Below are 12,480 nucleotides of genomic sequence, written 5' to 3'. Positions count from 1 at the left end.
CAGCCCAAAACCTCTGGGATGCAGAAAAGGTGGTCATAAGAGGGAAACATATAGCAATCCAGGCCTTCCTAAAGAAGGAAGAAAGGTCTCAGATACACAACCTAACCTTACACGTTAAAGAGTTGGAAAAGAACAGCAAATAAAACCCCAAACCACAGAAGACAGAAAATAATAAAGATTAGAGCAGAAATCAATGCTATAGAAAATTTTTTAAAAACACAGTAGAACAGATCAATGAAACCAGAATCTGATTCTTTGAGAGAATTAACAAAATTGATAAACCCTTAGCCAGTTTGGTAAAAAGGAAAAGTAAAGGACCCAAATAAATAAAATCAAGAATGAAAAAGGAAAGATCACTGCAGAAAAGGAACCAACACTGCAGAAATACAAACAATAATAAGAATATTATGAGCAATTATATGCCAATAAATTAGGCAATATGGAAGAAGTGGACAAATTCCTAGAAATAAGTGAACTACCAAAACTGAAACAGAGAGAAATAGAAAATTTGAACAGACCCATAACCAGTAAATAAGTTGAATTAGTAATCAAAAATCTCCCCAAAATCAAGAATCAGGGACCAGCTGGCTTTCCAGGGGAATTCTACCAAACATTTAAAGAAGAGTTAACCCCTATTCCTTTGAGGTTGTTTCAAAAAATAGAAATGAAAGGAAAACTTCCAAACTCATTCTATGAGGCCAGCATTACCTTGATTCCAAAACCAGACAAAGACCACACTAAAAAGGAGAACTATAGACCAATTTCCCTGATGAACATGGATGCAAAAATTCTCAACAAGATACTAGCCAACCGGATCCAACAATACATTAAAGGAATTATTCACCAGGATCAAGTGGGATTTAAACCTGGGCTGCAGGGCTGGTTCAATATCTGCAAACATGATCCTCTCAATAGATGGAGAGAAAGCATTCGACAAAGTATAGCATCCTTTCTTGATAGAAACCCTCAAGCAAGTAGGGATAGAAGGATCATACCTCAAGGTCATAAAAGCCATATACGAAAGGCACTAGGGGTGCCTAGGTGGCTCAGGTGGTTAAGCGTCCAACGTCAGCTCAGGTTATGATCTCATGCTTCGTGGGTTCAAGTCCCACATTGGGCGCTCAGAGGCTGGAGCCTGCTTTGGATTCTGTGTCTCCCTCTCTCTCTTCCTTTTCCCCACTTGCTCTTTCTCTCTTTTTCTCTCTTTCAAAAAATAAATAAACATTAAAAAAAATAAAGACCCACTGCTAATATCATCCTCAATGGGGAAAAACTGAGAGCTTTTCCCCTAAGGTTAGGAACACAACAGGGATGTCCACTCTTACCACTGTCATTTAACAGAGTATTGGAAATTCTAACCTCAGCAATCAGACAACACAAAGAAACAAAAGTTATCCAAATCATCAAGGAGGAAGTCAGACTTTCACTCTTCGCAGATGACATGATACTCTATATGGAAAATCCAAAAGATTTCGCCAAAAAACTGCTAGAACTGATTCATGAATTCAGCAAAGTTTCAGGATATAAAATCAATGCACAGAAATTGGTTGCATTTCTAGACACCAATAATGAAACAGCTGAAAGAGAAATCAAGGAATTGATACCACTTAAAGTTGCACCAAAAACTAAAATACCTAGGAATAAACCTAACCAACGAGGTGAAAAAACTATACACTGAAAACTATAGAAAGCTTAGGAAAGAAACTGAAGACACACACAAAAAATGGAAAGGTATTCCATGTTTATGGATCAGAAGAACAAATATTGGTAAAATGTCGATACTTCCCAAAGCAATTTACATATTCAATGCAATCCCTATCAAAATAATATCAACAATCTTCACAGAGCTACAACAAATAATCCTAAAATGTGTATGGAACCAGAAAAGACCCTGAATAACCAAAGCAATTCTGAAAAAGAAAACCAAAGCTGGAAGCATCACAATTCCAGACTTCAAGATGTGTTACAAAGCTGTAATCATCAAGACAGTATAGTACTGGCACAAAAACAGACACTTAGATCAATGGAACAGAATAGAGAACCCAGAAATGGACCTACAGATATATGGCCAACTAATCTTTGACAAAGTAGGAAGGAATATCCAATGGAATAAAGAGAGTCTTTTCAGAAAATGGTGTTGGGAAAACTGGACAGCGACATGCAGAAGAATGAACCTGGACCACTTTCTTACACCATACACAAAAATAAACTCAAAATGGATGAAAGACCTCAATGTAAGATAGGAAGCCATCAAACTCTTAGAAGAGAGAGTAGGCAAAGACCTCTTTGTCCTTGGCTGCAACATCTTACTCAACATGTCTCCAGAGGCAAGGAAAACAAAAGCAAAAATGAACTATTGGGACCTCATCAAAATAAAACGCTTCTGCATGGTGGAAGAAACAGTCAGCAAAAGTAAAAGGCAAATAATGGAATGGGAGAAGATATTTGCAAATGACATAGCAGGTAAAGGGTTAGTATCCAAAATCTATAGAGAACTTGTCAAACTCAACACCCAAGAGACAAATAATCTAATGAAGAAATGGGCAAAAGACATGAATAGACACTTTTTCAAAGAAGCATCCAGATGGCTAACAGACACATGAAAAAATGCTCAACATCACTCATCATCAGGAAAATACAAACCAAAACTAAAATGAGATACCACCTCACACCTGTCAGAATGGCTAACATTAACAACTCAGGAAATAACAGATGTTGATGAGCATACAGAGAAAGAGGAGCTCTTTGCAACTGCTGGTGTGAATGTCAACTGGTTTAGCCACTCTGGACAACAGTATGAAGGTTCCTCAGAAAATTAAATTAGAACTACCCTATGACCCAGCAATTGCTGTATCCAAAGGATACAGGTGTGCTATTTTGAAGGGGCACATACAGCCCAATGTTTATAGCGGCATTATCAACAATAACCAAAGTATGGAAAAAGCCCAAATGTCTATCGACTAATGAATGGAATATATATATATATATATATATATATATATATATATATAATGGAATATTACTCAGAAATAAAAAAGAATGAAATCTTGCCATTTGCAACAATGTGGATGGAACTGGAGGGTATTATGCTAAGTGAAATTAGTCAGTCAGGGAAAGACAAATATCATATGACTTCACTCATATGTGGAATTTAAGATATAGAACAGATGAACAGAAGGAAAGGGAAGCACGAATAGCATAAAAACAGGGAGGGGGACAAAACATAAGACACTCTTAAATATAGAGAACAAACTGAAGATTGCTGGATGGGTTGTGGTTGGGGGGACGGGCTAAATGCAAGGGGCATTAAGGAAGATACTTTTTGGGATGAGCACTGAGGGCTATATTCAGGGAATGAATCACTGGATTCTACTCCTGAAATCATTATTGCACTATATGTTAACTAACTTGGATGTAAATTAACAAAAATTAATTAATTAATTAAAAAAAAAACATTGCCAAGGTCAATGTCAAACAGCTTTTCCCACACATGTTCTTCTGGGAGTTTTATGATTTCATATCTTCCATTTAAATCATTAACCCCTTTTCAGTTCACTTTTTGTATGGTTCTAAGAGGCCAATTCTATTATTTTTCATGTGGATGTCCAGTTTTTTTCCAACACCATTTCTTAAAGAGATTATGTTTTCCTATTGTGTATTTTTGGAATCTTTGTTGAAAATTAGTTGACCATGTGTGCATGGTTTTATTTATGGTTTCTCTCTTCTGTTCCATTGAACTATGTGTCCATTGTTATGTCAATACCATACTGTTTCCAACAGGAATATGAAAAGATGCCCAGCATCACTAATCAGCAGGAAAATGAAAATTAAAACCACAATGAGATATCACCTCATATTTGTTAGAATAGCTATTATAAAAAAAAGTCAAAAGCTAACAAGTGTTGGCAAGGATGTGGAGAAAAGGGAACCATTGTACGCTATTGGTGAAAATGTAAACTGGCACAGCCTTAATAAAAAATAATATGGATGACCCTCAAAAAACTAAAAATAAAACTACCATATGGTCCAGTAATTCTACTTCTGAGTATATACCCAAAGGAAATGAATTCCGTATCTGCACTACCATGTTAACTGTAGCATTAGTCACAATGATCAAGATATGGAAATAATATAAATGTCAGAAGATGCATGGATAATCAAATGTGATATATAACATATTATATATTATATTATATTATATTATATTATATTATATTATATTTAGTGTACCATATAATTTTTTATGTAATAATATATATATTATTTAGCTTAATACATAATTACTTATTCATGACCAAAAATGCTGAACTTGGAGAGTAGAATGATAATTAACAGAGGCTGGCATTTGGGGGAAAGGAGAGATTTTTTTAAAAAGACAAAAAGAAGCCAAGAAAAGAGAATGAATGGTGGTTGCCATTGTTGCGATTGGTTTGCAAGATGAAAGAGTTCTGGAGATGGAAAGTTGCATAACAAAATAAATGTAGTTAATGCTATTGAACTGTGTAATTATTAAGATAGTAAGTTTTATGTTATGTGGGGTTTTTAATTTTTTTTTAATATTTATTTTTGAGAGATAGAGACAGAGCACGAGCAGAGGAGGGGCAGAGAGAGAGGAAGCAGGCTCCAGGCTCTGAGCTGTCAGCACAGAGCCCAATGCAGGGCTCAAACCCACAAGCCATGAGATCATGACCTGAGCTGAAGTCGGATGCTTTAACTGACTGAGCCACCCAGGCGCCCCTATGTTATGTGTGTTTTACCACAATAAAAAAGAAAAATAAATAACTATTGGATTATAAGCCGGAATATAAAATAAATATCATGAGTCCATACCGATATAAACAAGTGATTAAACATATAAACAGCAAGAAGGAAGAAACAAATTTCCTATACAGAAAATTCCAAACAATTTATGTTGATACTTGACACTCAGGACAGGACACTATAGATAGATGGGAGTCTTCATATAATGTGATAACAATGAAATTTTACCCCTATGCTCTTTCTCCTTAAAACCCCACAACTTAATTCTAATCATAAGATAAATATCAGACAAACCCAAATTGAGGGATAGTCTACAAAATAGCTACTCCCTCAAAACGGTCAAGGTAAACAAAAAAAAGAGAAGTCTGTCATAATCATGAGGAGCCTAGGAGACAAGATGACTAAATATAGTGGGGCATCTTAGGTGGAATCCTGGAACAGAAAAAGACATTAGGTAAAAACTAAGGAAATCAGAGTAAATCATGAACTTTAGGTAATAATAATATATTAATATTATTTATTAATTGTAATAAATGAACTATATCCATGTATGATGTTAATAATACAAGAAACTGGGTGTGGAGTGTGTTGGAACTCTCTGTACTAGCTTCTCAACTTTTCTGTAAATCCAAAGCTGCTCTAAAAAAAGTTTATTTAAAAAAAAATCAAAACCTAAGACTCTAAAGGGAATGTGTGCATACTCTGAGTTTTTCTGGTAACTTCTCCCTTGGCCCCCAATCTTCCTGTCCAGTCCTACCCAGGATTCTCTTAAGTCTTGTCCTGTTGGGAGGACTGGAGTGTGTTCATCTTTAAGTAAGTACAGATGGTTCCTAACTTACTATAGTTTGACTTAGGATTTTTTGACTATGGAATGATGTGAAAACATTATGCCTCCAGTAGAAACCAAACTTCAAATTCTGAATTTGGACCTTTTCCTGGGCTAGCAATGTGTGGATGCTACTCTCTTGTAATGCTGGGCAGTGGCAGGGAGGCCAAGCTCCCTGTCAGCCACACAGTCACAAGGGTGAACAACTGAGACACTTATAACCATTCTGTACCCATACCACTTATCTGTTTTTCATTTTCAGTACAGAATTCAATAAATTACATGAGATGTTCAAGTCTGCATTATAAAATGGGCTTGGTGTTGGATGATGTCACCTAACTATAGGCTAATGTAAGTGCTCTGAACATGTTTATGGTGGGCTATGCTATGCTCTGATGTTTGGTAGGTTGGGTGTATTAAGCGTATTTTCATCGTACAGTATTTCCAACTTATGATAGGTCTAGCGGGATGTAACCCTACTGTAAGCTGAGGAAGATCTGTAATGAGTGCCACTGACAAGTGTTAACAGGAGCAATGAGGTTAGATCAGAAGTTTAAGTAGAATACCCTGTCCTCTGTGTCATGCGTGCAATGTGGGGTGTGTAGGGAGCCAGGGAGTAAAGGAGACCAGCTTGAAGGCCACTGCAATAGAGGAGGTGAGGAATGATCTCAGTCCAAGCTTGGGTGTGTTGCAGGGATAGCAAGGAAGTGGTCCTGGGCAGGGCCTGGGGAAGAAGAGGAGGAGGAGTGATCATGGTGTCTCTCTTGAGATGAATACACAGATGGTGGTATCACTGCCCCAGAAAGGGTACTTAAGGGGGAGACATGGCAAGTGTTGCCATGGGGTTGGGCGGGGAGTGAGGGAGGCCAAGTGCCTTTCAGGTCTGTTGAATCTGGCTACCTATGGACGTCTCAATATACCCCAAACATATACTCATTGCTGTGATAAAATAGCTTTGGGTGGCTTGAGACAACCTGCTTGCAATGATAGGGTTAAATAGTGAAAGGCAGGTGATTTGGAGCATTAAAGTAGAGTTTAGGAGAGAGAGTGTCCCAAGTCCTGATGTGACTGATGGCAGTAAAACTGGAGAAGTGTCATCAGGGTAATGACTGCAGTGGCCTTGGGTCTGTATTTCTACAGCCTTTTTGGCACTCCCATGATTACAGCAAGCCCAATCTTTACCTTCTTTAGTCACACTGTCACTTTCCCCATCAGACACCAGTCTTGAGCTTGTCTCCTCTTCTCACATTGCTCAATTCTGCTCCTATCACTTTCTTAAAATCTTCCTTAGCCAAGTAGACAGTTCATAAGATTCTTGGAAGCTATTCTACAGACAGAACACCCAGAAAAGGACAAGAACCCAGCTGGAGCCCCACACCTCCCTGGTGTTGTCTTCCCATGGTCGTCCCCGATGTGAGGAGATGAAAGGAGATCGGAGGCAGCGTGTGGAGCTTGGCCAGGGGCTAGGATTGAGCCTAGTGTGTGGTGTGAGGCAGTGCTGGAATGAGGTGGACAGATTCTCCTTCCCCCAACCAGAATAACTTGTCCCTGTTTCACGACCAGCAATTGGCAAACATTGATTTCAGGTACATGAGTGAAGTTATTTTTGTTTGGTTTGGTTTTGGTTTTGGTTCCTTTTAAGAAGTTGCTGAATGCACTGGGTGGTTTGGGGAACAGAATTAAAGATGTCTGTCCTCTTTTGGGAATTGGCCAAGAGAGTCCATTGCAACCATTGACTCAAGCACAGGTTCTTTACATGGTGAGAGACAGAGGAGGAAAGACAAAGAGGATACAGGATCCCAGACTTCCAGGATTTATTCTGTATTATTGTAAATACTCACAGATTCAACTATAAGACTGGGGACAAAGTCAGAATTAGTGACAGAGGCCATGGCCACCTGTTGGGACTGAGCTCATTAGGGATGGGTTCTGGGCAATAACTTTCCCTTCTCCCAGCCCCATCAAAGAAACATGCAGAAGGACAGGGTTAGGCAGTTTCACAGATGAGGTGGGCCACCAGGCTGGGGACCTGAGGTAAGAGAGGCCACTGGCTCTCTTGTCACTTGTGTGGGATAGCCTGAGAGCCTCTGGGACTGGGGGTGCTTACTTATATTTTGGGGGGCCATATACCTCCTGCTTCTGCTGCTGTTGGTCTATGAGGGGCATGACTTCTCCCCTCAGTGGATGGACTAGTAGGGGCTCTTGGACCTGGCCAGGAGCTGGGACAAATGCAGGCTGCATCAGTTGGCCTTCCTGCTGCTCTGCTGGCTCTGGCTGCTGCTCTTCTCTCTTTTCCAGATGCTCATTTCTCTTTGCTAGATCTCCATCCAGTTGCTGGCCCATGATCTTCTTCTCCTGTCCCAGCTGTTCCTTTTGCTGCTGCTTCCTTTGTGCTTTCTCCTGCTCCAGCTGCTGCTCCAGGTTTTTTGCTTCCTGATTTTCCTCACACTGTTCCTTTTGTTGCTGCTGCTGTATTTCCTGCTCCTTCTGCTGTTCCAGATGCTGTTCCAGGTGCAGTTCCTGCTCCTGTGACTCTTTCTGCTGCTGCTGTTCCAGATGCTGCTCCAGGTGAATTTCTTGCTCCTGTGGCTCTTGCTGCTGCTGCTTCTGTTCCAGATGTTGTTCCAGGTGAAGTTCCTGGTCCTGTGACTCTTGCTGCTGCTGTTCCAGATGCTGTTCCAGGTGCAGTTCCTGCTCCTGTGACTCTTGTTGCTGCTGGTTCTTTTCCAGATGCTGTTCCAGGCAAAGTTCCTGCTCCTGTGACTTTTGCTGCTGCTGCTGCTGCTGTTCTGGATGCTGTTCCAGGCAAAGTTCCTGCTCATGTGACTCTTGCTGCTGCTGCTGCTGCTTCTGTTCCAGATGCTGTTCCAGGTGAAGTTCCTGCTCCTGTGAGTCCTGCTGTTGCTGCTGCTGTTCTGGATGCTGTTCCTGCTGCTGTGAGTCTTGCTGTTGCTGCTGTTGCTGTTCCAGATGATGTTCCTGCTGCTGTGGCTCACATTGTTGCTCAGTCACCCCCTTCACGAGAGTTGTATGATTCTCCCCTTGCTCCTGGGGGACCTCCCCATGTTCCCCATGCTCCTGGGGGACCTCCCCTGGGAACTTAGAGGGCATCTTCTGGCACAGGGCAGGCAGTGGGGTTGGCTGTTTCACTTGCTCGGGCTGGGTATTGATGGGAGGGCAAACTGGCTTGAGGGGCTCCTGACAGAGTGAGGGAGGCAGAGTCACTGGCAGAGTGTGTTGCTGGGACATCCTGGAAGCTGCTTTAACCTAAAAGACAGGAGGGGTCAGAAGGGTGACTGAAGGCAGAGGGAGTAGATGAATCCTTGCAATCTGTAGCAGTGCCTGGTTTCTCAGCATCCCTTCTCTTACCTTGGGTTGGGGCTCTCCTACCCACTCTGGGTTGCTGTTCCCCAGAATCACAGAGTGGAGGGGAGGAGGGGTACAGCCAAGAAAGACCCTCCTGGGAACCTCTTGTTCCCAGAAAGAGCCAACAAAGAGGCCTGTCTTTGAAGTTTCTGGACAAGGGTTGGCTGGGTGCCATTTTTTGCCTAATCCTTGCTTCTGCCCTCACTCCTTTTTTTTTTTTTTTTTAAGAAAAAGAGAGTGTAAGCTGGGTCGGGACAGAGAGGGAAGGAAAGAGAGAGAATCCCAAGCAGGCCCTGTACTGTCAATGCAGAGTTGGACACAGGGCTTGATCCCAACCCACAAACCATGAGATCATGATCTGAGCTAAGACTAAGCTGGACACTTAAATCACTGAGCCATCCTGCCTCTGCCCCTACTTCTAATCTCCACTGACCAAGAAGGAGAGATGAGCTCTGATGGGAAGAGGTGAGTCCCTAGGAAGAGAGGGACTTTGGAGGACTCCTGAGTCCTAGAAAATCAGTGGTCCATGCCAGGGTCATGGCACATGCCCTGGACTGGTCACATGACCTAGAATCTGCTTAAGTGTCACACTGAAAGGCTGCGTGTTTCTGAGCAGGTCCCTTAGCCCCTCTGGGCCTCAGATTTCTCCTCTGAAAAGTTAGCAGATTGGCCTGTTCCACTCCATAGCTTTCTCTCATGACCTTTGGAGCTTCCGCTGCAGCCCTAGCACCTGGGGGGTGGGGTGGGGTGGGGTAGAAGGAAGGCCTGGGAGGTTCCTGAGAAGTGGAGCGAGTTCTTTCAAGTCTTGTACCTTTCAGTTGGATTTTCCTGCCACTGCTTTGCCTAGGTCTCTCCAATTAGGAGTCTTTCCCCATTTTTCAGTCCTCCATTCTGCAGCATAGCAAGAGCCACATGCATTTCCCTCAACCCCTGCCCACTGATGAAGGCACAATCACAGTCAGCCCAAGTAAGACAGTTCAGGGAAGAAATTGGCTCTACTCCTCCTCATCCCCATCTCCTCTCTCTCTCTCTCTCTCTCTCTCTCTCTCTCTCTCTCCTCTCTCTCTGTCTCTCTCCCCCTCTCTCTCCAAAACATCAAACCAAGAAAAGATGGTACAGGAGGGGAGCAGATTGCTCTCTGTTCTGTATTTCCATGCCGTGGCATATGTCTCTCAGCATAGTGACCTGAGTCCACCTGGAAAGACATGGAGTCCATCTGAATCCAGTCTGAGAGTGATCCACGCACCCACCCAGGCTAGCCACACAACCACACTCTAGTGTGCAGTGCCAGTCCCAGGGCTCCCAGCTAGTACTTACCAGACTCACAGTGGGGACAGCTGTGGAGGCCTCTAGTGCAGTGCTGAGCTGAGCAGGGGCCAGGGTGCCCTTATATGTTTCCCCAGCCCAGCCTCCTGCCCTGCTTGAAGAAGATGGACTGGTTTCACCACTCAAGTTGGTCAACTTCTTCCAGCCCTTTCCTGACTCATCACAGGTACCTGAAGCAGAAAACCCCTCAGGGTCCCTTTTCACAGAGACTCACAGAGGGCTCTGGGGACTCAGTCATTGCTGTGATACTCATCTGACCTGGGCATGGGGAGGTGAGGGAGGCATCTTGGGAAACTTGTCCCCTTTTTCTATTGCTTTGTGACTTCAGCCAAGACTTTTCTCTGAATATCAATTTCTTCACTTGCAAAACAGGGTCATTCTCACAATTAGACCTAGAGATTCATTTCCAAGGGCACAGAATTGAAAGTTGTATGCCTCTATGGGATGTTCAGGCCAGCGTATGTGGTGTCAAGGTGGAAGAATCACATCTCATGAGGGATGAATTTGCCAGACCACTAGCCCACAGCCTGTCTGCTCTCAGGAAATACCTATAACTCCGCTCTATGTGGAAATAAATCCTGGCTGGAGGGGGTCAGACTTTAGACCTAAAGAATCGAGTAGAAGGCTTGTAAGAGTCTTTTGCTATAACCTAGGGGCTGTCTAGGTCCCATCTGCAAGTGTGTAGTTACAGAAGTTCTCAAGAAAGCCATGTTCATAAATAATCCAAAGCATGGATGAATCCAGGCAAAGAAACAAGTATTAAATACACAGTATATAAAATAATAAATATTGCTTTTTATGATTGCTTTTTATTGCTTTTTTCTACATTTTTTTGAAATGCATAATGGTTTTGATCAACACCAAATCATTCATTGCTTTCTCCAAACCATTCTCTAAAAATAGCTTAAACAATCTTTCAGAGTAAGGGTTGAAACTTATCCCTCCTCAATGCTGAAAGTGACTAGCTCATCTGGAATAAAATCCAAACTCACTGCTATGGTTTCAAAGGCCCTCACAAAGTGTCCTCAGTTCCTAGGACAAGTCCAGGGCTCCCCACCTCAGGGCTTGGTGTCTACTCTCTTTCAGCCAGCAGGTTCCTCCAGGGTCTCTAACTCTTTGTGTCTTTTAGCTTCAGTATAAGTGTTGGGGTCTGCCAGAGAGCCTTCCTTGACTACCTACCTAGAGGCTTATCTTCTGGTTCACTTCATTTCACTAATAATAGTTGAGATTTGTTCACTTACTTATTTTTTATCTTTCCCACTGGAAAATAAGCTCCATAAGGCAGGGGGGTTGCCTGCTGTGTTTTCTGCAATGTCCCCAGGATCCATCATAACCATCACATATACAAAGTGCTCTATAAGTATTAGTTGAAGGAATGGATGAATGGTGAATTTCACCACTTGGAGATAACCACTATTAAACATTTTAGCATTGTGTATGTGCAAATGTGTGTGTAAACAAAATTGAATTATAACATGCTCTTCTTTTTTTTAATGTTTATCCAGTTTTGAGAGAGAATGAGCGTGAGCAGGGGAGGGGCAGAGAGAGTGGGGAGACACAGAATCTGAAGCAGGCTCTAGGCTCTAAGCTGTCAGCACAGAGCCTGATGCGGGGCTCAAACTCACAAACTGTGAGATCATAACCTGAGCTGAAGTCAGATGCTTAACTGACTGAGCCACCCAGGCGCCCCTAACATGCCTTTCTTTTTAATGATTGGTTAATAGCTTATTTTGTGGATATCATTTATTTAAACTCTCTTCTTTACAACCTAATCAAAAGGAAATATTAGAATAATATGAAAGCAAATACTCATTTCTGGGGCTAATTGTGAGGAATATTCTGATTCCCTGTGGTTTCCTGACAGGCATCTCCTTCCAGCCCCATAAATATCTATTTATAATGCTAATTTTGCCATGCTCCTAGAGCTCAGTCTGGAAAAACAGGTGGAGGGTCCTCTGCCCCTGGAGTACTACTGTCTGCTCATGCCATCTCTGTTCCCTGAACCCACCCAGGACCTCACACTTCCTCCCCCATAGCATAGGAACTACGTTATCTGCTGGGGCAAGAAAAGCCCTCTTCACACCCTCTGACCTCCCCTTCCCCAGTGAAGAACTAACCAAGTATCCTCACATGGACACTCATGCCTTGCACTCGGATGCTGACCTCACATGGGAGGAATCGGCCTCTCCCCAGCCCTTCAC

General features: G+C 42.4%; 1 protein-coding gene across 3 annotated transcripts; it reads right to left on the bottom strand.

The window, feature by feature from the left end:
* Positions 1–7,369: 7,369 nt before the first annotated feature.
* Positions 7,370–8,886, bottom strand: IVL (involucrin). 3 transcript variants are annotated; one of them, XM_027056120.2, is made up of 3 exons: positions 8,675–8,885; positions 8,432–8,644; positions 7,371–8,374 (listed from the first exon to the last, which is right to left on the bottom strand). In XM_027056120.2, exons 1-3 carry the CDS (start codon positions 8,834–8,836, stop codon positions 7,691–7,693), a joined length of 1,059 nt encoding a protein of 352 aa, XP_026911921.2. In that variant the 5' UTR covers positions 8,837–8,885; the 3' UTR covers positions 7,371–7,690. The 3 variants fall into 3 exon arrangements, with proteins under 3 accessions (XP_026911918.2, XP_026911921.2, XP_026911920.2); XM_027056119.2 differs by having other exon boundaries at positions 7,371–8,644; XM_027056117.2 differs by having other exon boundaries at positions 7,370–8,886.
* Positions 8,887–12,480: the final 3,594 nt, after the last annotated feature.

The sequence above is a fragment of the Acinonyx jubatus genome, chromosome C1 (assembly GCF_027475565.1).
Source record: "Acinonyx jubatus isolate Ajub_Pintada_27869175 chromosome C1, VMU_Ajub_asm_v1.0, whole genome shotgun sequence".
Lineage (NCBI taxonomy): Eukaryota > Metazoa > Chordata > Mammalia > Carnivora > Felidae > Acinonyx > Acinonyx jubatus.
This window is presented reverse-complemented; position numbering and strand designations above follow the sequence as displayed.